The sequence below is a fragment of the Varanus komodoensis genome, unplaced genomic scaffold, assembly GCF_004798865.1.
Source record: "Varanus komodoensis strain SLA01 unplaced genomic scaffold, ASM479886v1 scaffold56, whole genome shotgun sequence".
In the NCBI taxonomy this organism is placed as follows: Eukaryota; Metazoa; Chordata; class Lepidosauria; order Squamata; family Varanidae; genus Varanus; species Varanus komodoensis.
In genome coordinates, this window is record NW_025336169.1 from 2,930,614 (window position 1) to 2,953,423 (window position 22,810).

General features: G+C 46.9%; 1 protein-coding gene across 1 annotated transcript in view; it reads left to right on the plus strand.

Annotated features, from left to right (window-relative positions):
• SRRM4 (serine/arginine repetitive matrix 4) overlaps positions 1 to 22,810 on the plus strand; it is a 118,562-nt gene that overhangs the window by 66,541 nt on the left and 29,211 nt on the right. The window contains exons 2-3 of the mRNA XM_044448889.1: positions 12,874 to 13,014; positions 14,472 to 14,533. Coding sequence (XP_044304824.1) covers positions 12,874 to 13,014; positions 14,472 to 14,533 — 203 coding nt within the window. The remainder of the gene's footprint in view (positions 1 to 12,873; positions 13,015 to 14,471; positions 14,534 to 22,810) is intronic.

Below are 22,810 nucleotides of genomic sequence, written 5' to 3' on the forward strand. Positions count from 1 at the left end.
ATTTAGAACACAAAAATGGTCCTGTAAATGGAGGAATGTAGCGATCGTGAAAAAGATTACAGTCTATTTTAAATCAAGGGCTGATCATAACCAGCTGTATACATTTCAAAATAAATGATGTGCATTTATTTCTTTCTGGAGAGATCACAAACAGACTGATGATTTGAAAAATGCCCTGATGATCTGGAAAATGTACAGGTGGAGGGGGGTGGGGGATGTGATGTGATTTCTAATGAAAAACATCAATAAAAATAAATGCCCAGCATAGGACAGTTCTGAACTTCCAGGAGCATCTTAAACTTTAACGCAGTGCTCTGACAGAGGCATTGTGGGTGAGCAAGCTGCAGCAAGCACCAGCCCTGTTGCTGCTTAGCAAGAAGGGTGGGCAAATTTTCCCTAACCTCCAGGGGGTCGTCCCATGAAGCTGATGGCTGGGAGAGCCAGGACAGATCCAAGGAAGGATTTCTTTGCACAGCGCAGAGTTGGACCCTGGGATTTAGTACCACCAACGGCAGTGATGTCTGCCAGTCTGGATGGTGATAAAGGGGATTAGACAACATCATGGAGAAGGCTGTCCATGGTTGCTACTCCTGGTGGCTGCATGCTCCCTCCAGCAACAGAGACAGCGTGCCTATGTTCCCCAGCTGCCCACGTCCCAGTTGCTGGGGGACATGGGCAGGCGGTGCTGTTGTACTCATTCCCTGCTTGTGGGTTTTCTACGGTCACAGTTGGTAGAAATGTCTCTCAACCTAGGGGAGAAGACTGTGAGCATGCGATCTGTGTACCTTGGTTGGGCTGCTGTCCAGGTATTTAGTAATGGCTGATGGACAATGTCAAGGCCTTGCTCTGCCCTCTTTTCTTTTTAGGGTTTATTCTGTTTAAACAGGACTGGATAGGTGTTTGCAGGTGCGAAACACCTTCAAATAGATGAGTGTCCTTTGTAAAGTAGGATGCATCCCGCCCCCCAGCTCCATCTCTCAAAGAAATGGATGAAAAATGTCACTCTGTAACTTTGAAACTCTGCAGTGTGACCATTAAGGCCAACTCCAACTGTGAGCACAAAACAACCAGCATCCCCACAGGGTAATTTTCTTCTTGATTTAAATTTGTTTTTGTGGTGCTGCTGTTTTTAACTGTGTTCTTCAGTGTTGTTTTAGTAGAAGGTGTTTGTTGAGTGAAACACAATGTTCTTAAATGCATATGTAAGTTGTGTGCTCAGAAAGACCCACCTCACAGGTGCATCATATCCCATAACCATCACAGGTATGACAGGCAAACGGAACAGGTGGATGGGGCCTTTTTGTGCAGTCATGAATCATGCAGCTCCCAGGAAAGACGGTCTTTCCCTGCCTTTTGAAGCGCTGTTCAGAATCATTTATTTTGTCAGGTACTGATTTTACCTTGGATTCTGTCGCCATTATGCAATCTATCTATCTGTCTATCAATCATCTTTGCTGTTGGTTTTAATAAGCTTTATATGTGCAGTTGCGAAACTTGTCCACTGCCTTGACTATTCCACTTACAAAAGCAGGGTAAAATCATATCAGAATCACATTTCTCCTGTTCCGTTCTGCTGGCACTGGAGCATCTCACATACTGGTTTCGGGATGCATTGCTACAAACATTGATTTTTTAAAAAAATCAGGTGAGGAAACAATATTGGGATGAGATGAGAGTAGTTTATACCCAAGTAGGGTTGGCATTTTGTTGTCACATTCTTTTTTCCTTGCTTCCTCCATTGTGAGAGTTTCCCTTGGAAAGCAGGACGACCGAATGGATTGTGTTGTCCTGCAGAGGCCATGGGAAGTATTGTTTGCAGTGTGTCCCCCAGATGCCGTAGGCAGTGAAGTGTTACATTCAGCCCCTATCAAATGAGGGGGAGAGACCAGTCTGCAATGGCCAGGAAGAGGGAGAAATTACTGAATCGAGATCCCGCTCCATATAATTTATATCTCAGGCGAGTTGACACTGATTGCAATTCAAGCTGCTTTCTGTGGAGCTTTTACGTTCTTGCAGTAACCTAATTCCAGCATCCCACAAAGAAGACCGGATTAGGCATTTCATCATGTTTTACCCATAAATGTGGATTTGGGATGGGGGAGTTGCTCTTATCTTTGCAATATAAACCCAACAATCCAGGGGGAAGTGATAAGCGACAAAAGCCTTTCCTATTTTTTTTCTTCGCTTTCTTTTGCAGAAGAAGAGGTGTGGGAAGCCAGGCCATATCACACTCCTGAGATATTAGACCTGGTCAATTTTTGTTTTTTATTATTCTTTTAGCAGAGGAATCCAAGAAGGCTCCCTAGTGAATCACAGCACAAGTGGAGTCGCAGACATTTCATTATGATTTTGTGTACAGAGGAGAGGAAATGAGCTCAGCATTTCTATTTTTCCCAGTGATTAGGTATATAATTAAGAAAACCTTGTGCCTGATTTCTAATCTTCCTTGCAATTTAAATTTAACTGATTTCCTTCCAGTGGAATCCAACTGCAAGCATCTATATAAGGGTCTGGATTTTGATCTGCAAAATACACATTCTTGTCCCTATTCGGCCCATGGACCTCATGGGATAACTTTGGGCCAGTTGCTGACTTTACTCATTGACTAAAGACAATAGAAGTGAAAGATGTATTGTGCACAAAATGACTGGGCAGAATGCTTTATGGCCGATACATTTTGCTTCCGTCCTGGTTTAAAAGAGCTAGAGAAATGTTCTTTTTTATTGCTACTACTACTTAGAATGAAAGTCAGCAATCAGTCATCCAGTGGGAGGAAGCAATAGCAACTGGCACACCAAGATTCTGGGGAAAACCCACCAGCCAGCAACTATATGTGAGGTCAGATTATACAATGCATAGGGCAATTTACAGAATGCAAAAGTTCAGATCCCTGCTCCAAGCAGCTTGCAGTCTAAACACTGATGGGGAGACAGGTGCAGGGCAGGGGCTAGCTGCTAAAAAAAGATCCAGGGCTCTGGACCTCATGACCAAAAATATCACAGTTTGAATATACTAATTCGCATGTGCTTTGAAGTCTTGGCAGGGCTTGAAAGGACCCTGGACTCCAAAGGGTATTTGTATTTGTAAAGAGGGCTGCATGGACAAGGGAGAGGAACACCACTGATTTCAGAGGGTGGGGGAAACTCAGGCAGGTTGATTCAGGGGGGCAGCAGGAGGGGAAGAACCATTGGGTCAAAACCATTTGAATCCTAAGCCGTCCAGAGACCCACTGGGTGGGTATTGGACGGGGTAAAAATACCCAAATAAATTAATACCTAGCTCATCCAGGGGGATCAAAAGCCATGGAAATCCTCAGGGCCCCATCCTTTTATTTCAGCAGGGACCCTTGGGCAGCAAGTTGGAAAGGTCAGGGAACATCCCAGAGATTCGGGGCTCCCAACAAAAGGTTTGGGGCCCCGGCCTGAGTGAGCTAAACACTGTTCACAGGCAAGGCAGGAGTAAAGCGGGAAGCCCAAGGGAGCGAGCTCGGTGGCGTGTGTCCAGACTTCTTTGATAGCAGAGTCTTTGGCAATCTGAGCATCGACACGAGAGAGGGAATGGAACGTGGCGATGGATGGATGAGCTAGCTCGGCAGGAAGGCACGCTCAGCCCAGCAAGAAAGCAGAAGACCTTGTTTTCTATTTTATTTTATTTTATTTTTTTCGATTTAGGGGCACAAAGCCCCCGTTCTCCATAGAGGCAGAGGGAGGGATCCGATCGCCCTTTGCGCACCTGCCCATCGTGCAGACAAGTCGATTGGAAATGCTCGCATGAGGGCCCCTGGGACAATCTCTCGGGCTTGAGTGGCTTGCGGTTAATCAAGGGGAGAATATTGCTCTGCAGGCTGAAAGAGACAGATTCCAAGAGACCTCTGGAGAGGCTGGTTAAGGGGCATGACGTATTGGAGGCAGGCCAAGACACCATCACATCTGCTACGAAACAGCGGGGGAGGCCCACGCCATCCCGTGCATCCTTTCTCCGGAGCTGCAGCAGGCACCCTGGCCGCTGGGCGTTTCTGAAGCAGCCTTCCGGAGCCTGGGCCTGCTGGAGGTGCTGGACCACACCACCCATCATCCCACTGGGGAATGATGGGTGAGGTGGCCCAGGACATCTGGAGGGGATCAGGTTGGAAAGGCTGCCTTGTCAAGGTTTTCTGTGGCTCCGTCAGTCGACGGCAAGGTGCAGTGGGCCAAACGTTCAACCCCAGCTTCTACCACAAACTTTGTGGTCAGCTTTGGCCATCTCTCTCTCTCTCTCTCTCTCTCTCTCTCACACACACACACACACACACACACACACAGTGTCACTCCCATTCCACACCTGGGAAATCATTCCACTTTCTTCTGCAGGGGCTGTGTGCCCTGTTGAAGAAGGAGTGTTGCCATCGGCACTGGCTGCCAGTCTATTCCTGGCCTGTTTCCTAGTGCCATTCGAGGCCTTAAACAGCTTGGGCCAGGTGACCTGAAGGAGTCTAGCCTCCCATATAGACCAGCCCAGACCCTAAGTTCAGCCTGAACGATTCCTCTGAGGCAGCCCCTGCTAAGGGAAGCCAGGTGCTTCGCTAGTAGGAGCAGGGCCTTTTCCATGGTGGGCCCCCAGATATGGAATCTCCCCTAAAGATTCCAGGGAGAGTATTTTGCACTCTTTGCAGTGCCAGGTGAAGGCCTTATTTTCCCAGGAATTTTAGCCTGTTTAAAATCCTTTATTTTATCTGTGACAATTTACTCTAGTTACCATGTTTATTTTATGCTTGTAACTATTTAATATTTATACTGTATTTCATATTTCAAATCATCTTACATTGTTATGAGCTGCCCAGAGAGCTTCAGCTATTGAGTAGTAAAAAAAATGTAATCAATACATAAAGGCATTGACAAACCAGAAGCTCTCCAAAGGGGTGTGATATTGTAACCAAAGCCAGTTAGGTGCCATTTGCAAGCCCCAATCCAATAGCACCCACAGTGATGAATGGGTGCCCCGGTTCCTCCCGCTTGGAGCTACAGAGCCTGTGGTTATTCCATTCCAGCAAATCAATGTATGTGGCATTTTTCAAGAACTCCATTTAAAAATAAGACCCTTTTGAGGCCCAGGATGTTATGAATCATTCTGAAAAACTTCCACAGTATGGCTGTCTGTGTTAATGCCAAATTAGGCATTAGGTTGGTAGGTATTTAAAAAATGGATTGACGTTTCATGTTATTTTTTAATAGATAAAGCATCAATAAACCAAATCATTTTATGAAAATGCACTGAATATATTCCACCATCAATCAGCTGTCACTGATTGTTATTTTGTCAACAATTCATTATTTTCCTCTAGTCCTTCTCTATTGTGCACAAAATAACCTCTAAGTCTCATCTTGTCAGTTTCCTTGCATGTTACCAACTCCGGCATTCCCATGAACTGCTAAAATCGATAAGGCAAAATGAGGCAATTTACAAGGCAGAATTACACACATTGGAGTGTTGAATCTGCCCCCCTGCAAACTTGCAAAAGACCAGGGAAAATAAAGTTAAATTAAAAAATAATTATTCCAATTGCCCAGATTTCAAGATTCAAACAACAACAACCAAAAACTGCAATGGCAAAGCCCAAAAGAATTGTGCAAATTCTTTCTGGAACCAGGAAAAAATCCGCTATAATTAATCCACTGCCATTTATCTGAAGGAAACACTGCAGAATCCCATCAGGTTTAAAGGAAATAGTTCCCACAGCTGCACGCCCCTGGATGCAGCTGCCCAGTTTCCTCACATGAGGATGCGGAGGCAGCCGTGTGAGTCTGGTGGCACCTGTGGGCAGAGGAAAGGGTGAGCTTCTTGTGCTGCCCAATTAGTGAGTCACTTTGGCAGGGTTATCTTCTTCTTGAACATGTGTCGTCCACACCTCCAGTCCCCCACTGACTCAATAGACTGAGTTATGGTATACATAAAACTAGAACGCATAAAAAAATGAAATCTACAATACAATTGCAAACCACATAAAACATTAAACAGTGAGGCATAAAACTGAGAGGAATAGCAACTATTCAACCAACTGAAAATGCAATCATTTAAAATGTCTGGGCAATGCAAATGTAAAAAGGTGGTTAATGGGAATGAAAAGAGATCAGGGCTGGCCCCAGAGGTACCTCTTGCAGGAAGGTGTTCCCAGGTTGGGCCACTGCCTCAGAAGGGAGGCAGTGAGGTGACTTTGAGGGAGTGCGTGGGAAAGGTAGGAGGAGCTGGACAGCACCATTCTAGGTTGGCGTAGACCTGCTCCTTCACATGGGACTTTGGTGAAGAAGTGGCTTCTGGTGTTTCCGCCAGGAATGGTTCCTACCTCCAGGCTTCCCCATCCCCTGCCTCAGCAGATGTTCCCTCTTTTGGTGGCATTCATGGGTCAGTATCAATCTTTCATTGGTGGGTCAGCCACCGACACATCCCAAGCCATTGTCTGGATTCCAAACTGGATTCCAAACTGGAATCCAGTGAACTGGATTCCAAAACGGAGGTGTCTGCACTGACACGCTAGGGCAGAACTACTTCTGTGTTACTTGGCTTTCATGTTAGTTACAGGAGTGCCAGCAGGAACATTTAGACAGGTACTTAGGTAGGTAGGTAGGTAGGTAGGTAGATGTTTTTATTGTCAGGTGTCATCAAGTCATCTCCACCTTATGGTGACTCTGAATGAAAGCTCTCCAGAATGATGGATCTATGGCAACCTTGTTCAGTCCTTGAAAACTGAAGGCTATGGCTTCCTTTATGGAGTCAGTCCATAGATAAGGGGCATGAGAGATGCAGTGTGGACTGATGCCTTTCTAGATTCTAGGCATTCCATTCCATTCCTCCATTGAATGAATCAAGATATGTTGCCGACATGCAGGGATGTGAGGGGGTGTCAGAGGAGGTGGGGAGAGACCTGTTCTCCCCTGCAGAGGAAGGCAGGACATGCCCCAACGGAGCAAAGCTCAGGGAGCCAAGGTTCAATTTGGGTGCCAGGAAGCACTTCCTGACGGTCAGGACCCCGAGGGTGTGGAACGGGCTTCCACGGGAGGTGGTTGAGGCCCCATCGGTGTGAGTGCTCAAGGATAGGCTGGATGTCCACATGGTGGGCATCTCATGAGCAGAGCCGGCTGGTGCCGGAGGTCAGACTAGATGGCCCGGGAGGCCCCTTCTGACTCGCTCTGTTTCTATGTTTCTAGGAGGTGTGAGCTCTTGCGGAACTACAAAGGACTGACTCAGAGTTGGCGCTTCAGTTCTGCACAGATGCTTCATAGCTTGGGGACTGATTATGCATCAATCTATTTATTCCAGTATCTTTGGCATGCATCAACTGAGCAAGACTGCTTTGTTAGTTTTGTTGTTTTGTCCCCAAGAGGGGACTCCGAGGGGATCTGTTAGCGACATACAGGTATGTGAGGGGGTGTCATGCGGAGGTGGGCAGAGACCTCCCCTGCAGAGGAAGGCAGGACGCGCTCCAAGCTCAGGGAGCCAAGGTTCCATTTGGATGCTAGGAAGCAATTCCTGACAGTCAGGACCCCGAGGGTGTGGAATGGGCTCCCACGGGAGGAGATTGAGGCCCCATCGGTGCGGGTCTTCAAGGATAGGCTGGACGTCCACATGGTGGGCATGTCGTGAGCGGAGCCAGCTGGTGCCGGAGGTCAGACTAGATGGCCCGGGAGACCCCTTCTGACTCGCTCTGTTTCTTTGTTTCTGTGTTTCTATGTCCCCACTGGACTATTTGCACAGCAAGAGGTTGCCTCTTTAGGATGTTTGTGCTTCTCAAAACTTTGTGTGCCCTCCCCATCCACTGCATTTGTTGGGACCCTCCTCTTGCGTGCGACTTTTGCCCTCTTGGTTGTATAAACAACTACTCTTTCCCCCAAAGATTCAAATTAATATAGATGAGTCCTGCTTTTTTTAAGTGGGTGCTACCTTGCAAGACTGTGTATAAGGTGTGTCCTGACCTGAAGAAATCAAAGTTTATTGATTCAGATCTAATTAGGCTGCAAAGAGCTTCCCTCGTTACTGTTTCAAGGTTGTAACAGAGTGTAAACTGCCTTCCACTTTGCCTTCTACCGGAAATCTATTTTGTTCTTCCCTCCACCCCACCCCACTCACCCCATTTCTCTCCATCAATGAGCCACGCATAAGGAGTCCTGGGCAACTACAGAACTCGTCTGTCTGCATTTTGCAGATTGCCAGATGACTTTTGTTCCACCATCCGTTCACTGATAGAATCGGATTTTGAGCAAAGACATTCATACCCAAATTTGCAAAATTGCCCAAATACCCTCAACATATTCAAATCCCTGAAAAATGCATATTTTTGTTCTTTAACCTGTGAGGAAAATGCATTCTTGGTGTTTTTTATTTTCCACATTTTTCTATGATTACATTTGAATAACTTACAGAAAGTTTCTGTTAAGTCTCAAACACCCCTGTGTGTAACCCAACAACCTGATCCCAACGTTGTGCATTTTAATTTGCCCTCATAAAGATACTGTTTCTTATCCCTTTTGAGATCTTTTCCTAACAGGCCTGTGTTTGCATTACCTTAGCCTGACATACTTCAAGGCAGTATATATTATTGTATCAACAGTGCTAGGAAAATAAATTCACAAGTACGCTTTTGACTACACAGTTTTGATACTTACTTAATAGTATCTTTGTTTCCTGGGTTAATTCATACTTGGCCTTTGGATAATAATATGCTGTGGTTCTGGAATGGGGCTTTGTACTATTTCCCCAGGGCTGAAAGCAATCATTGATGGAAATAATTGTGTCCCGATCCCATCAAAGGCTGCCTTTCCTTCAACCAAGTATTCTTTTTCATTGATCCTCGAATCTCCCCAGCGCACGAAAACACAAGTAAACCCTTTGGATTGGGCCCTGGGGTGGCAGTTGGATGCTTATGCGTGCTTGAGTTTAGCTTATGTTTTCCTTGCAGACTTTCATGCTTCTGATGGAAATGCATTTGCAATTTCATATGAATGATTATTCTAATCTCAAAGGAAAGGATTATCACAAAGCTCCCTGCAGAAAACTTAATCAAGGAAAAAAGCCCAAAGACTGACCCTCCCAGGTACTGCAAAGAGGCAGGCAAAGCCCTTGGATGACGAACTGGGGAATTGCATTGACTGGCTATTGTATAAAAGCTAGGTGCAGCACTGGATTCTGAAAAGGAAAGATGTTCCCCACAGAGACCCACACCGCAGCCCTAAAGCCCTCCCTGTCCAGCCATAAGCACCCCACTCAAATAGCGCCATAACTACCACAAGGCCTACAGTTGGATGTCTAAGAGCTTGTTCCCTGATCCAGCACCACCCGCATGCGACTGAGGGCAAGGAGCACCAGGTGTGCGCACCAGGTTGGGTGGCGTGTCCATGTGGCCCCGTATGGCTGGTGCCAGTCTTCCCTGCCACGCCGCTCCCACTCCAGATGCTTTGGGGTACCAACCCTGTCATCCCTCAGCACTGGAGCTGGTGGTGGTCCAAATCACCTGGATGGAGGGCATCACGCCAGAGAAAGCCACTCCATCCCACCTCAGAACTGCACCTTGGGATCCCATCCACATCTTCCATGCCTGCTACCTGATCCTTTCAACTAGCAAGCATACAGAGGACTAGTCTCTTAGGATGGCAATGCAGCCGGTGGATTTTCTTTGCAAACAGGATAAAGCCAGCAAGCCCTGAGTGTCCCACAGCCCTCCTCCTCGTTGTTGGTGTTGTGGTGGTGGTGGTTGTTAGGGTTTGTAATGCTTTAAACACTACTGGGGCCAGCTAGCTGCAAACTGAAATGCCCGCCCTGGGTAGCCATCTAGATCTGGGTCCAAAAGACTGCTTTGAAGATCACTCCCCTCCGCTCCTTGTATGTAAGTTCTTGACCATGTGACTTTTCGCTGGCCTTCTGGGAAAGGGAGATTTTGCCAATGGCTGTGGCCACTGTTGTGGCCATTTTTGAATGGGCAAGCCCTCTGGGCAGCCATCATGTGAGAGCGCCATGACAAAGGCACCCACTGCCCCAAAATGCTGGCGGTTCTGCAAATTAGATGGTTTGCACTGCGTCCTGCCTTCCCATCAGAAACAGGTGCTCAAGGCAGTGTTGGCAGGGTGGGGGAGCCCGAAAGTGACAAGCAGAGGGGAGAGCTGAGCTGTGGAGGAAAGAAAAATCTTTCTGGGTGCACTTGCTGAGTGCAAAATGCTGAGTGAGTGGGGAGGGGATGGAATGCAGTTTCCTGGAATGGTCCTGCCTGGCTGTCCATAATCCCAAGCCAGAGCTCTCCGCACTGCAACATTTTATTGAAGCTCCCACCTGTACGCGCCTCTGTCTTGCTGTCCTCGGGTTCGCCTCCGGGTCTAGATTCAGGGATGCCTGTTGCTGGTCCGTCGTGATTCTCGGGCATCAGGTTGGCCCGCCTCTTCCCATGCTTTTCCCACTGCCTTTCCGCGTATGGGGATTCTGCATGGCTGGAGCTCAGTGGCACAATTAGCTGCCAGGTCACTGCACACAAGAATGCGTCTTGCGCTCAGTGCTGCCTGACAAGACCATTGGCCTGTGCAAATCTGAAAGGGTTGCGTGGCTTTCTGAAGCCCCACTCAATCCTGGCAGAGGCAACCCAATCACCCACCACTGGTATCTCTTAATGGACAGCTGGATTTGGTTTCACGGCTTCCCTTTGCAGCTGCCCAAAGCAACATGTGGTGGGGGCCAGTAGGCCAGGAAATCAAGCAGAGGAAATGTATTCCCAAAAATTGGACAAGAGAGAAGACAACTTTGCATAAATTAATGTATATATCCAGGTGCAAATGTATAAGCAATGGCTGCCATTGAAATAGGTAGGTTTAGATACTAGATGATGCTTGAGGGGAAATTCTCAGACACGCCTTCACTCATTCCCCCACTCTGCCCATCCTATTTTTGTGCTTTAAATTAAATAAATGGTTTGATTAATAGAAATGACGATACATAAAGTGTTCCTGTTCACTGAGATTCTTCATGTTCTCTCTCAAAGGTTATTTCACCTTATCTGTGTGCTCAAATGTGGATGTCTTTGCTTATCAAGCAGGAAAAATGCACATTAATTGGGCGGAAATACACAGTTTTAAGAAATGTACTGTTTTCAAAACCAGAAAGACCCATTCTCCTAAATGGCTAACGTCTGAAAATGTGAATTCAGGGTGATTTGTGCAATATGCAGATGTGCAAGTGCACACCCACACATAGACCCATTTGGGAAGTGTGCATTTACACAAGAGCACAAATGCAAATTCAGGGAATTGCACAATAGTCCTACTTGCACTTTAAGTTGCTAATGGGACGTGTTTGACAGGACCCTTAAAATCAGGAACCAAATTCTCATATATACATACAAGAAAGAAAGAAAGAAATTTGGCTTTTCACTCAATCCAGGGAGTCTTCTATCCCTTATAAGTGCCCATACCTTGCATTGTCTCTACAGCCCTGACATGCAACTTGATGCCCTCCCGATGATTTGGACTACAACTCCCATCAACACCAGCCTGGCCAGTTAGGGATTCTGGGAGCTGTGGCCCAAAATGCCTGAGGGGGTGCCAGGCATCTTCCACTGCTCCTGAACAAGGGGTGTACAACTGCCTTCAATCTGTGGGCCACATTCCATTTCAGAGAAGCTGTCAAGGGTTGCCTTCTAGTGGGAGAAAGGCAGGTCCAAAAATGCCTTGCGTATTCTAGCTTCAGCCTCTCCATGCCAATAAGTGCACCTTGGAAGAGGCATTTCAGCCATTCAGAATGCAGAACAGAGTGCGCAAACACCCGGAAAACCCAAAGAATTGGTATTCAGAGGAAAGCAGGTAGGAGAAGGGGAAGGGGCAAACACCACAGAGTTGAGCTGGTGCCCCAGAGGGGCCAAAACTGGTTCCTGGGCCTGACGTTCAGCACCCCTGTCCTGTAGATGCCATGTTAAGGGTGAGGCTTTCCCTTTGGCAGAGATTAAGTACCGGGAGCAGCTGGTGCTGGTGTCATAGAAGTGCACCAAGCTCTTATTTTTCTCCTTCTCCTGCCAGAACTGGGACAACATCCTGGCTATTCTGCATTCAGGTGTAGGTCAACCCATGCCCAGTATACTGAAAAAGCATAATGCGATGGTCTTCCAATTCCTTCCACATCGTAGTGTTACAGCCAATCATGACAGCTGCCTTCTAACTATGCTGGAGGCCCATCAGCATCCCTTGACTTGAGCTCCGATCAGTACTAACCCTGCTGTTGCCCAAGGTTGGGGAAAAGTCAGATGTGATGTTCTTCCACAGGGCTCTACAGGTCTCCTGGACAAGCTCCTCTGCTCAAAACTATTGGCTCTCCCAAGAGTTCAGTTTTTGACCTCCACCGAAGACTCAGAACGGCTGAGGCATCTGGTGATGCAATCTCATTGTGCATAGGCCAAATGCCGCTGGGGAATCTAAATCATTGGTTAGTTAATCTATTAGGATTGTGTTCTGTTCCCAAGCAGAGGGAAAGATGTTTATGGGACCCAGATAACATAAGGCACATATTACCCAAGGCCAGCCAAGTGATCTGGGGAGAGCCAGTGTCCCTGGTGGCAAGAGTTGGACTGGGGATCTGGGAGATCCAGATTCTAGTACCCACTCGACATGAAGCTTGCTGGGTGACTTTGAGCCAATCAGCAGCTCTCAGCCTAACTTACCTCACAGGACTGCTGTTGTGAGGACAAAATGGATTGGAGGAGGACAAGATAACCCCCCTTGGGCTCCTCACAAGAGGAAACAAGACAGTGGAAAATGCAAGGTGATAATTTGGAATTCTGCTCCTGGAAACAACATGTCTCAGCCCAGCCCTGAGCCTGTGCATGGGGACAATGCTCCACTGACAGCGTTCTTCTCTGCCCGTCTGTTGCAGCACGGAAGCACCCAGCTGCCCAACACTTCCCCCAGAAGGCAAACATTCGGGGGGGCTGCATTCCGTTCAAGAGACCTCGGGCACCAATGGCTGTGTGAAGTTGAAAGGCAACCAGGAGCATGTGAGGCAGAAATCACACAGGTAAGGCTCTGGGCCGGTGGAAATAAGTCAGTGTTGGATTCCTCAGGGATGGTTTCTCATGTGAGAACAGGGAGGGACAAAGGCGTCAAGCACGGCTTACTGATCAATCCCAGCAGTTTTGAAAAGGCATGGCATGAAAGAAAAAGGGAATGGGGAGGGAAAAGGAAAGTGGGGGGAGCCCACACCTCAGTTCTTCATGGTATGTGGTTCTTATAATGACCAGCTGTAATGCAGCCAGACATTTACCAGAGGCTGGTAAATGGTCTGTGGGGTGGTTTATTTAATCAATCAATCAGTCACTTTCTCTGCCACCCCATAGCTGAGGCTCTCTGGGTATTAAACAATGATTGATGCATACAATAAAATATAATATAAAGCAATGTAAAATGGAGCAATAAAGACCTTGAAATAAATTAAAACCATGTTTTAACAGCTAAAACCAGTCCTGCCTGCTGGAAAAATGGTTGGCAATACCCTAGCCTACCCTGCTCCATGTGCTACTTGGAATAGCAATAAATAGCAGCAAAGGCACTTAAGTGACCTCAGCAATGAGATCATCGCATAATTTGGGGACTTCCACAAAGAAAGCCCTCCTCCTTGTTTCCACACCAGCCGAGCCTCCCTTGGAAGCAGCAGTCGAAGGAAGGCCTCAGATGCTGAGTGTCATCATCATTTCCATACTGCCCGTTATCATATCATCGTCATCATCATTCCATACTGCCCGTTGCCAAAGCTCTCTGGGCAGTTTACAACAATAATCCTAGAATCATATTCTCAAGTCACCCATCCAGATTTTAACCGGGCCTGACCCTGCTTAACTTCCAAGGCTACATGGAAGCTGTTTATCCACTGCACTGTCGCTGGGACAGTTGATGCGCAACGGCAGTGGGGCAGTTCCTTCAGCGTGGGTAGCTGCGCTAAAGTGCCTGGACGTTCGAGGAGCTGCCCATGGTGCTGAACGAACCCGCCTCCCCGTGGTTGGACTCCTGACCATGGATAGCTCCGGGGAATCTGCAGATATTGGAGCCACCAGTCTCCATCGCCGATGTTTCTGGTCATCTTATCAAGGCCAGCTGGAACAGAAGCAGCGCAGAGAGTGAAGGAGACCCCACATTCCTGGTCTTCCAGGAACACCCCACTTCCTGCCCCTCCCTCTTCCACACCCTGGGGGAACGGCTGCTGAGTGGCAAGGAGTAGTGCTTTCCTTCAGTGCTGCTGCTGCTGCTGCTGCTGCTGCAGGTTAAAGGACTGTTAGGTTTTTTACGTGAAGCTGCAACTCCTGTCTGTGCCTCCCCACTTTTGCTGAATTCTTCCTAATGCCAGAGAAGGGGCCCTCTGGCCTGGAAGGCCAAATCCAGCCAGCCAGGCAATTCCCAGAGGGAACATGTCATCTTTCCATGACCACAGTTAAGTTGGTGTTTTGCTCTGCGTTTGTGCCCTGTCTCTTCTCCTTGCAGCCCTGACAATCACTGGGATGTGTCCCCCAAGAGCTTCTCCAAAGTGCAGTTTGGCCTTACAGGTTCTGTGCCGCTGATCGCATCTAGCTTTTTAGTCTTCCTATGCAAGCTACATTAGCTTGGGCTGATCCTGACTCTCCTCTTCCAAAGGGATTACCACAGATACACCTGAAGGGGAAATGCATGTTTCTGGGTCATTGGGTGGAAATGCAAATTACAAAATACCCAGTGCTGTGAAGCAGGGGTGAGGAAGCTCAGATTGGCCCTCTGGGGTTCCTCTGAAAGCTACATACCTTCCTGTGTGCCCATCCTCTCCCATCAAGCACCAGCCACCGCAGAGTATCCCACCTCTTCCCCACTGGGAGTTAAGTTGCCTCTCTTGAGGTTTAGTTACTGGTATAAGACCTTTCAGCTAGATTGTTTGGTGTATTGGGAACTGGGGGAGGGGGCCTTGCAGCTCGACCCTATTATGTGTCCCAATTGAAGGAGTCCATCCCCTTTGTGTCTGGGTTGTCTCCTTCTGTCGTTCTTGCCCCTGTGCTGCCTAGTAGAAGCAACAGTGCCCTGTTGAGCTTTCAGTGACTGAGTGCTGCTGGCGAATTTGAGATGGTTCCCCTGTTTTATATCAATATATCTGTTTTATCTGTTTCAATTTGGTGAAATTGCTTTCTTTCTTTCTTTTTTTCTTATGAGTGGTTTTATTTTAAATCGCCTCAAGCCCTCTCTGAGCACAAGGGCGATTCAAAATAGTGTTACATAAGTAACAACATTGATAAAGTGTCCCTGGAATTAAAGCAGACAGGTGTTTGCTCCCAACCACTGCCAGGGGATGGGAAAAATGGGAAGTGCTTCTGATTTCTGGATTTTATGCTTACTGGCACCTTTTTCATGAGATTGAGCATGCAATCAGTGAAAAACAAGATCTGTTCTGGAGGCATCAAAGGCAAACGGCGCCTGAAGATGGCAGGTAGACCTTATACTAAACTAAGGATGTGTGACGAATCTTATTGGAAGGAAGGGACCAATTCTGGTAAAGTGGCCTGTGTGGGGCCCCTGGATGAGAGCCCATCACTCAGCACTGAGACCGACCCCCTCCGACCGAGTCAAGCCAGCCATGAAGCAGGCCAGCGAGGGCATCGCTTTTGGTGTTCCTTCTCTGTTTTCGTTCTATTTGTCATGTTTAAGATCCAAGGAAATTTGCACACAGTTCAGCCACAGACTGCACAATTTCTGGCCACTTGTGCAAATTGTGGCACTTCCCACAAATTGCACAAACTGCAGCGGAACTTTTCACATTTCACCAGCTTTAAAAGTGTGTGTATGGCGGGGGGAGGGGGGAGACCAGTAAAAACTAAGTTTAAATCCTGACATTTAGCTCTATAAGCTCAATCACTGCCAAGAAGCCATTTGCCCAGGGAAGGAAGCCAGATCTGTATCTGAAGTTTTATGGGGCCTACAGAAACCCAACCAGCTCCTCCTCATCTGACTCCTGATAGCCACAAAGCAACTTTCTGGCCAAGCTGCAGAAACATCACAGAGGGCAGCTGAAGTTGGTTCACTCCTTCCAGGGGGAAGAGATCAGACTGCCATAGAAGAGGCTTAGGAGTCCACAGCTTTTCTGGTATCAGTGGAGACTTTTGGAATTCTGAAGTTGTGGGCGTTCGGGAAAAAGGGCTGCCACAGCAGGCTTTGCTGCTCACACATTGCTCAGCCAAACTGGTGAGACTGGAAGGAAAATGATGTGCCCAAGAGCCAAAATATGAGGCAAAAATGGAGCGGAGGAGCTAAGCTCCAAATCACAAAACCATTCTTGCAAGCCCAAATCAAGATGGTGCAGAAAGGCAGCACTTCTATTTGCAAAGCAAAAGATCTTAAATCTTAGGAAATAAAGTACACATCGGAAGGTACAAGGAGCTTTGCAGGCACCAAAAGAGGTGTCCACAGGTACGCCGGCATTCAGGGGAACCACACTGGAGACGGCAACATTAAAATGGACCTTGCAGGCCGAGCCCATTTCAAGACTTTTGTGAACGTGTTAAAGGAAAGTGGGAAATAATCTGCAAGAGAACAAAAGCAGGAACAGAAAAAAGGCTTCTGCTCCCAGGAATTGAGCTTGTGCCACCCAAGAGCGCATGAGCTGTTGCTGATAACACCTCTGTCTTTTTTTAAAAAAAGAACAGAAAAGTATTCTGGTTTTCTAAAAGAGACTGCTGGGTTCTTTGTGAAGATCACCCGTATGTCTTGATGCAGACAGAAGAAAGGGAGACGGGAAAGGGGCATCACACCCCTTATCAAAAAAGCAGCAGCAGGTGCTGCGCACATCACTTAATGAACCTCCCACTGAAGCTTTGCAAACCTCAATGAGAGAAAAATGACCACAAGGACCCTTTGAAAGGATAATGGGCATATGAGAAGGACAATGTGTCCCTGATTTAAAAACCGCAACCAGCACACAAAGCAAAAAGTCTGGACTCCTTTGCTGTGCTCCAAATCTAATGGCTTCCATGCTGAGCTAGCTCATGCAATTTCTTCTTCTTGATTTTGCTCCGCTTGCAGACTGCCCCCCACCCCCACCCCACTTTTGCAGGATTAGAAGTGCAATGCTTCACTGGATCGTGAGCATGATCCAGATGCCTGTAGTCCTCTGGGCCACAGCAGGGTAGAGGCAAAAGTGAAGCATTGCTGCAAAAAGAATTTGCCCATCCAAAGGTGATGCTTCAGAGGGGAGGGAAGGAAGCTGAGATGCATCCAGGATGCATCCTAACCTGGCAATGCCATGGGGCCTTCCCTCTGTCCCATGGAATGCCCTCCAAATCCTTCCCCAAGGTTACTCCTATGAACGTGGAAAAATAAAGAATGTGTTTTTTACGGAGGGTGAATTTTACACATGTACACAGGGGTGTCACACAGAGATGGGTAGAGACCTGTTCTCCCCTGCAGAGGAGGGCAGGACGCGTGCCAACGGAGCAAAGCTCAGGGAGCCAAGGTTCCATTTGGATGCCAGGAAGCACTTCCTGACAGTCAGGACCCCGAGGGTGTGGAATGGGCTTCCACGGGAGGTCGTTGAGGCCCCATCGGTGCGGGTGTTCAAGGATAGGCTGGACGTCCACATGGTGGGCATGTTGTGAGCGGAGCGGGCTGGAGCTGGGGGACAGACTAGATGGCCCGGGAGACCCCTTCTGACTCATTCTGTTTCTGGGCTTCTATGTTTTTCCCCATGCTGGTTTTGAAGTGGGGGCAGGCAAGAATCAACTCTGGATTCCTGCACTGGAGGTCTTTTCTATAAGTGTGCTAATTTTTTTATTTGTTTGTTTATTTAACAAGTTTTATATACTGTTCACAGCTCATGAGCTCTCAGAATGTTTTACAACCTAAAAACACAGTTAACATACAATGCAATTTAAATAAAATAATTAGTGTACGTGATATCATGGGAAGGGCTAAAGAAAATGGTGCAAGTAATTCTGCTGCTAGATTTTGCTCCAAGCACTTGTTTCCGTAAAGTGTCTGATTAAATCTACTGCTAAACAGAAGCAAATTCTGTTGCTTTCAGCATCTTCCACGCCCCTACCTGAGAGGGGCAGATTAGAACTCCCAGAAGTCCAGATTTAGATGCTAGCCTGAAATTCTCCACTGCTGTTTTTAGGAATCTGCCCCAAGACATTTCTGAAACTGAAAAGTGCTAGTTTGCATTCAAATTGCAAAGTCACTCTGAGGCTTTCAGAAAGGATGGGATATTTATATGTTCATTTATTCTTTCACTCAATTGTTTGTTTGCTTGGGGTGTGGAGGGTGGAATGTTTGTTTCTTTCTATCTTTTTATAATGCCTGATAGCCCAGGACAGTGATGGCAAACCTTTTCGAGACCAAGTGCCCAAACTGCAACTCAGAGCCCACTTATGTATCGCAAAGTGCCAACACTGCAATAAAACCTGAATTTGCTGACCACCAGCGCAAGGGGACAACGTTCCACTGACCACCAGCTTTTGGCCGGCCCTGAAAAAGGCATCTGAGTGTATTTCCTACCTGAGTGTATTCCCAACTTTTCCTACCTTCTGCTAAAATCACAGTCCAAGCAAATCCCTGGCGGCTCACTGACTGGCCACGCGAAAGCTCAGCTCAGTGAGTCGTGGCTAATGAGTGACACAGTTGCCTGGCGCCCTTAATCTTTCCGAATGTGTGTGTGGCTGCTGGAGTGATCACACGGTGACAGAGAGGGCTCTGCATGACCCTTTGGGCACACAGGCCACAGGTTCACCATCACTGGCCTAGGATCTCTGGATAGTTAACATGGGTTTAAAACACACAAACAACAAAAAATTATCATAATACAAGAAAACCACACCAATTGCAACCAAATCAGCATAGACCTGATTGCAATTGCAGCCTCTATTGCAGAGATACAGGAGAAAATGCAATCTTAAAACTAAAATTAAAAAGTTAAACAATGAAAATGCTGGGGGGAAAAAAGTGTTTTCATCTGGTGCCATAAAGAGCACAAAGTAGGTGCCAGGGGTGCCACAACCAAACAGATGCTCCTCTTGGTAACCACCTGCCTCACTTCCTTTGGAAGGGACTCCCAGGGAAAGGACCCCTGAAGATGACCTCGGGGTCCAGGTAGGCACATATGGGATGAGGCGTTCCATCACATCACCTGGCCCCAGGCCATGTAGGGCTCGAACACCTGCACTGGCACTTGGACTGTGTCTGGACCAACTGGCAGGAAGTGCAAGAGGACTGGCGTAATATGTTCGCACGAGCCAGTCCTCATTATTAGTTCTGCTGCCCTATTGAAGTAAAGTTGGGCTAAAGAATACTAAGGTGTAAGCAAATAAACTTTCCTTTGGGTTGGAGCCCTTCTTCAGAGCCCCACCCACCCACCTTCCCCACAACCCCTGCGAATGCTTCCTGGTCAGTTGCTCCTGAACATGCTACTTAAATAATTAATTGCTATTTCATATACATGATGCTTTTTTAAAACAGAAATTAGGTGGCTGCCTGTACTTGCCACCATTATCCTTATGCAAATTAAACCCTGATTAATTTATTTTAAAGCATATTTACTGGGGGAAGTCAAATGTATAAATCTATTATAGAGTTGTTAACCTCAATAAATATGTCTTAAATAACGTGGCACCAAGCAAGTTAACATACAGTAACTCTCTCATTATATGTGCAATAAATCCTTAGAAGAGACAGTTAATTTCAAGCATGACTAAATTACCCGGAACTTGGCAATTAAACATTCCCCCTTTGTTTCGGATCTGCCACAAAACACTTCCCTTCACAGACAGCCGTGCTTTGGGGATCAGATGGGCAAGCTACCATGATTGACATGAAAACATTGATATCTCTCCCCTCCCGCTATCTTTTCATTTCCCAAAGCCCATCCTGTGGTGAGGAATGCTCACCACCTCCCACCAAGGGGAAGAAAAAGAAGAAGAAGTCTACACGGAAGAAGAGGAGAAGGTGGGTAAATGACGGTTGCGTTGTTTTGCTTTCTTTCCAGAAAGGTAGAAATCTGTTCTAAGGAAGATTAGAGCTACTGTGGTGAAGTGGTTAAGAGTATCTTGGACGCGGGCGATCTGGGTTCCAGTCCCTACTCAGCCATGAGTCAACCAGGTGACTATGGGCCAGTCACAGTCTCCCCGGCCATCCTACCTCACAGGGTTGTTGTTAGGATAAGATTGAGAGGAGGAGGAGAATTATGTGAGCTGCCTTGAGTTCCTTGGAAGGAAAGATGTAGGGATAATAATAATAATAATAATAATAATAATAATAATAATAATAATAGAGCAGTTGTACTTTGAGTCAATGGGGGGCAGATGGAAGTCTTGAGGTATGAGTTAGCAATCTGAGTATATTTCCTATTAAGAACATGCTTGAGCTTCAGTGAATACCCAGAAGTGAATTTAAATATGGGCAAAGTGCAGCCTGAAACAAAAGCGTGCAAATAGGGGCATTCAGTCCTTAAAGATCACTGGTCTTAAACCATGAACAGTAGGATAGTGGTACATTTTACAGTGCAGGTGCTCACGGGCACTCCCACCAGGGGAGTTGGAAGCTGCAGACAGCTGGGTGGATTCATGCCGGCAGAGATCATAAACATGCCACTGGATTAAACAATGTTTAAAATGTTGGTATTGTGTTCCTGGGAACCTTCGGTTTGCTATAGCAGTGGCCCAGAAACAGACCGGGTGCTAGTGCAGGCATATTTGATAATATTGCCCATTCCTAGGTTGTAATCTAGCAAACACTTCTGCAGTTTGCTGCAGTTTCCAAAGCCTTCAAAGGCATCTCACACATAGAGTTCTGCAGGAGTCAAACAACAACAGCCGTGGATCCTTTGGGTCTCTGCAGGAAACTGGATGGTGGGACAGATAAAAGAGAACAGAAGACGATAAGAAAAAGGCAACCTAGACTAGACCAAACAGCCATTTAATCCAGCATTTAGTTCACATGGAGGCCAACGGCCTGCCGTCAAGAAGGTCCGAGTAAGATATGAGAGCACTGCACACTGCCACTCATGTTCTCCATGCATGCAGCACCATATTGCCCCTAATCCTTGGGGACTAATCTAGAGAGCGCTCCACGCTATAGGAACTTAAGCAAAAAATATTGACCTCACTTCAAACAAATGCTAAGAAATAAAGCGCAGTTTCCACTGTGTTGAAAATGCAATCTTGTGTCACGCACACAAGGCATTGTAGAAGGAATTGAGGAAGGAGCTGGAAAGATGGTCCATGCAGGGGAAATGGCCCTTTAGTATTTATTTATTTATTTATTTATTTATTTATTTATTTATTTATTTATTAAAACATTTTTATGCCGCCCCATTCGCCGACATTTGCATCTCATCCTTTTTCTTACAAAGAACTCAAGGTGCTGCTCTCCACGTTATCCCCTCAACTCTGTAAGGCAGGTTGGGCTGAGAGTCTGTGAAGTAGGTTGGGCTGAGAGAGGCTGGTCTTAAGTCACCCATTGGCTCCATGGCTAAGTGGGGACCAGAATCCAGATCACCTGATCCCTGGTCCTGCACGCTTAGCCACTACACCACATTGGCTCTCATGAACATTTGGTTATAATTTAACTTTAACATTCCTTCTACCTATATATTTATGTGTTGCTTGTTCACTGGTGTGACACAGTGAAGATTATTTTAAGAAGTAATTGACCACTGCTCCTGCTCTCCACCAAAAAACAAAAACACAGCGTTGGAGAAGGGATGGACAGAAGAATTCATTCCCGTGGGGTGAATTTGAGCAGCACCAGCCCCACTGCTTCCCACCACCCCAGAGCAATTCCTGCAAGCCAGCGCTGACCTTTTCCCATGCTGACTTTTGCAGAAGTAAACAGGATTTGAAAATACTGCGAGTTACTTCTGAACAGACACGTTTGCAGCTAGATGCACCTTGAGGCAGGAAACTAAAAAGGACAAAGGAGACAGTTGAGAAGCTATTCCAAAGACTTGATAAAATAAAGACATTCTTTTTTTCCAAAGGACAAGTGCGGGGAGGAGGGGATGGGCTTCAGCTAACCTCCAGTTCACTTGGCAAAGGAGGGGCAGAGAGGGGGAGGGGGGGGCTATGGGGAGCGAGTGAAGGAAGCCAGTAACTCAGGCTTAACACAGACTGAAATATACACGGTAGGGAAAAATGCAGCAGATGCAAAACTTGTGATATAACTGGTCCGAAAAAGCGGGATTTACTGGCAGAAACAGAGTGGGGAGGGCCTGGGGGCAGATCCATGTGGCATTCCAGTGAGCCAATCATTGCAACCGATTCTGTCCTACCCCCCCCCCCCCCGGTCTGCCCCAGCCAGGTTGTGCATTGTGCTTGTAGACAGCATTGATTTTATTGCATGCCCTAAAACGTGCAGCCCACAAAAATACAGATGTTTGCTGCACTGCTATCATTCAATTAGCGTGATGTTTGCTGGAGAAAATCTTCAGCCCGAGAGAAATGAAAGGAATCAGGTCTCTTTCATCTCAGTGCAAACAGCTCAAGCCTTGTTAGCCAAATCACAAGAAATGAATGCCGTGCCTAACCGCTTCTCCTTAGGTCGTCATCCGGTAGCCCCTCCCCTCCAAAGAAGAAGAAGAAAAAGAAGAATTCAAAGAAAAGGAAAAGAAACAGGTGTGTTTCTCTATGCATTGTTTCTCCTGAGTAGCTTTAATATTTTCTGCTGCCCTGAAGGAAGCATCCTTTCCATATTATTCTGTTGAAGGAGGGTTGTACTTATGGGGCAGTGCAATCCAATGAGTCTGCACATTGCCCTCTAAATCTGGCACATGGTGGGCATCCTTTGGAGTGTGGAAGGGCCCCTCAGACAAAGGGTAC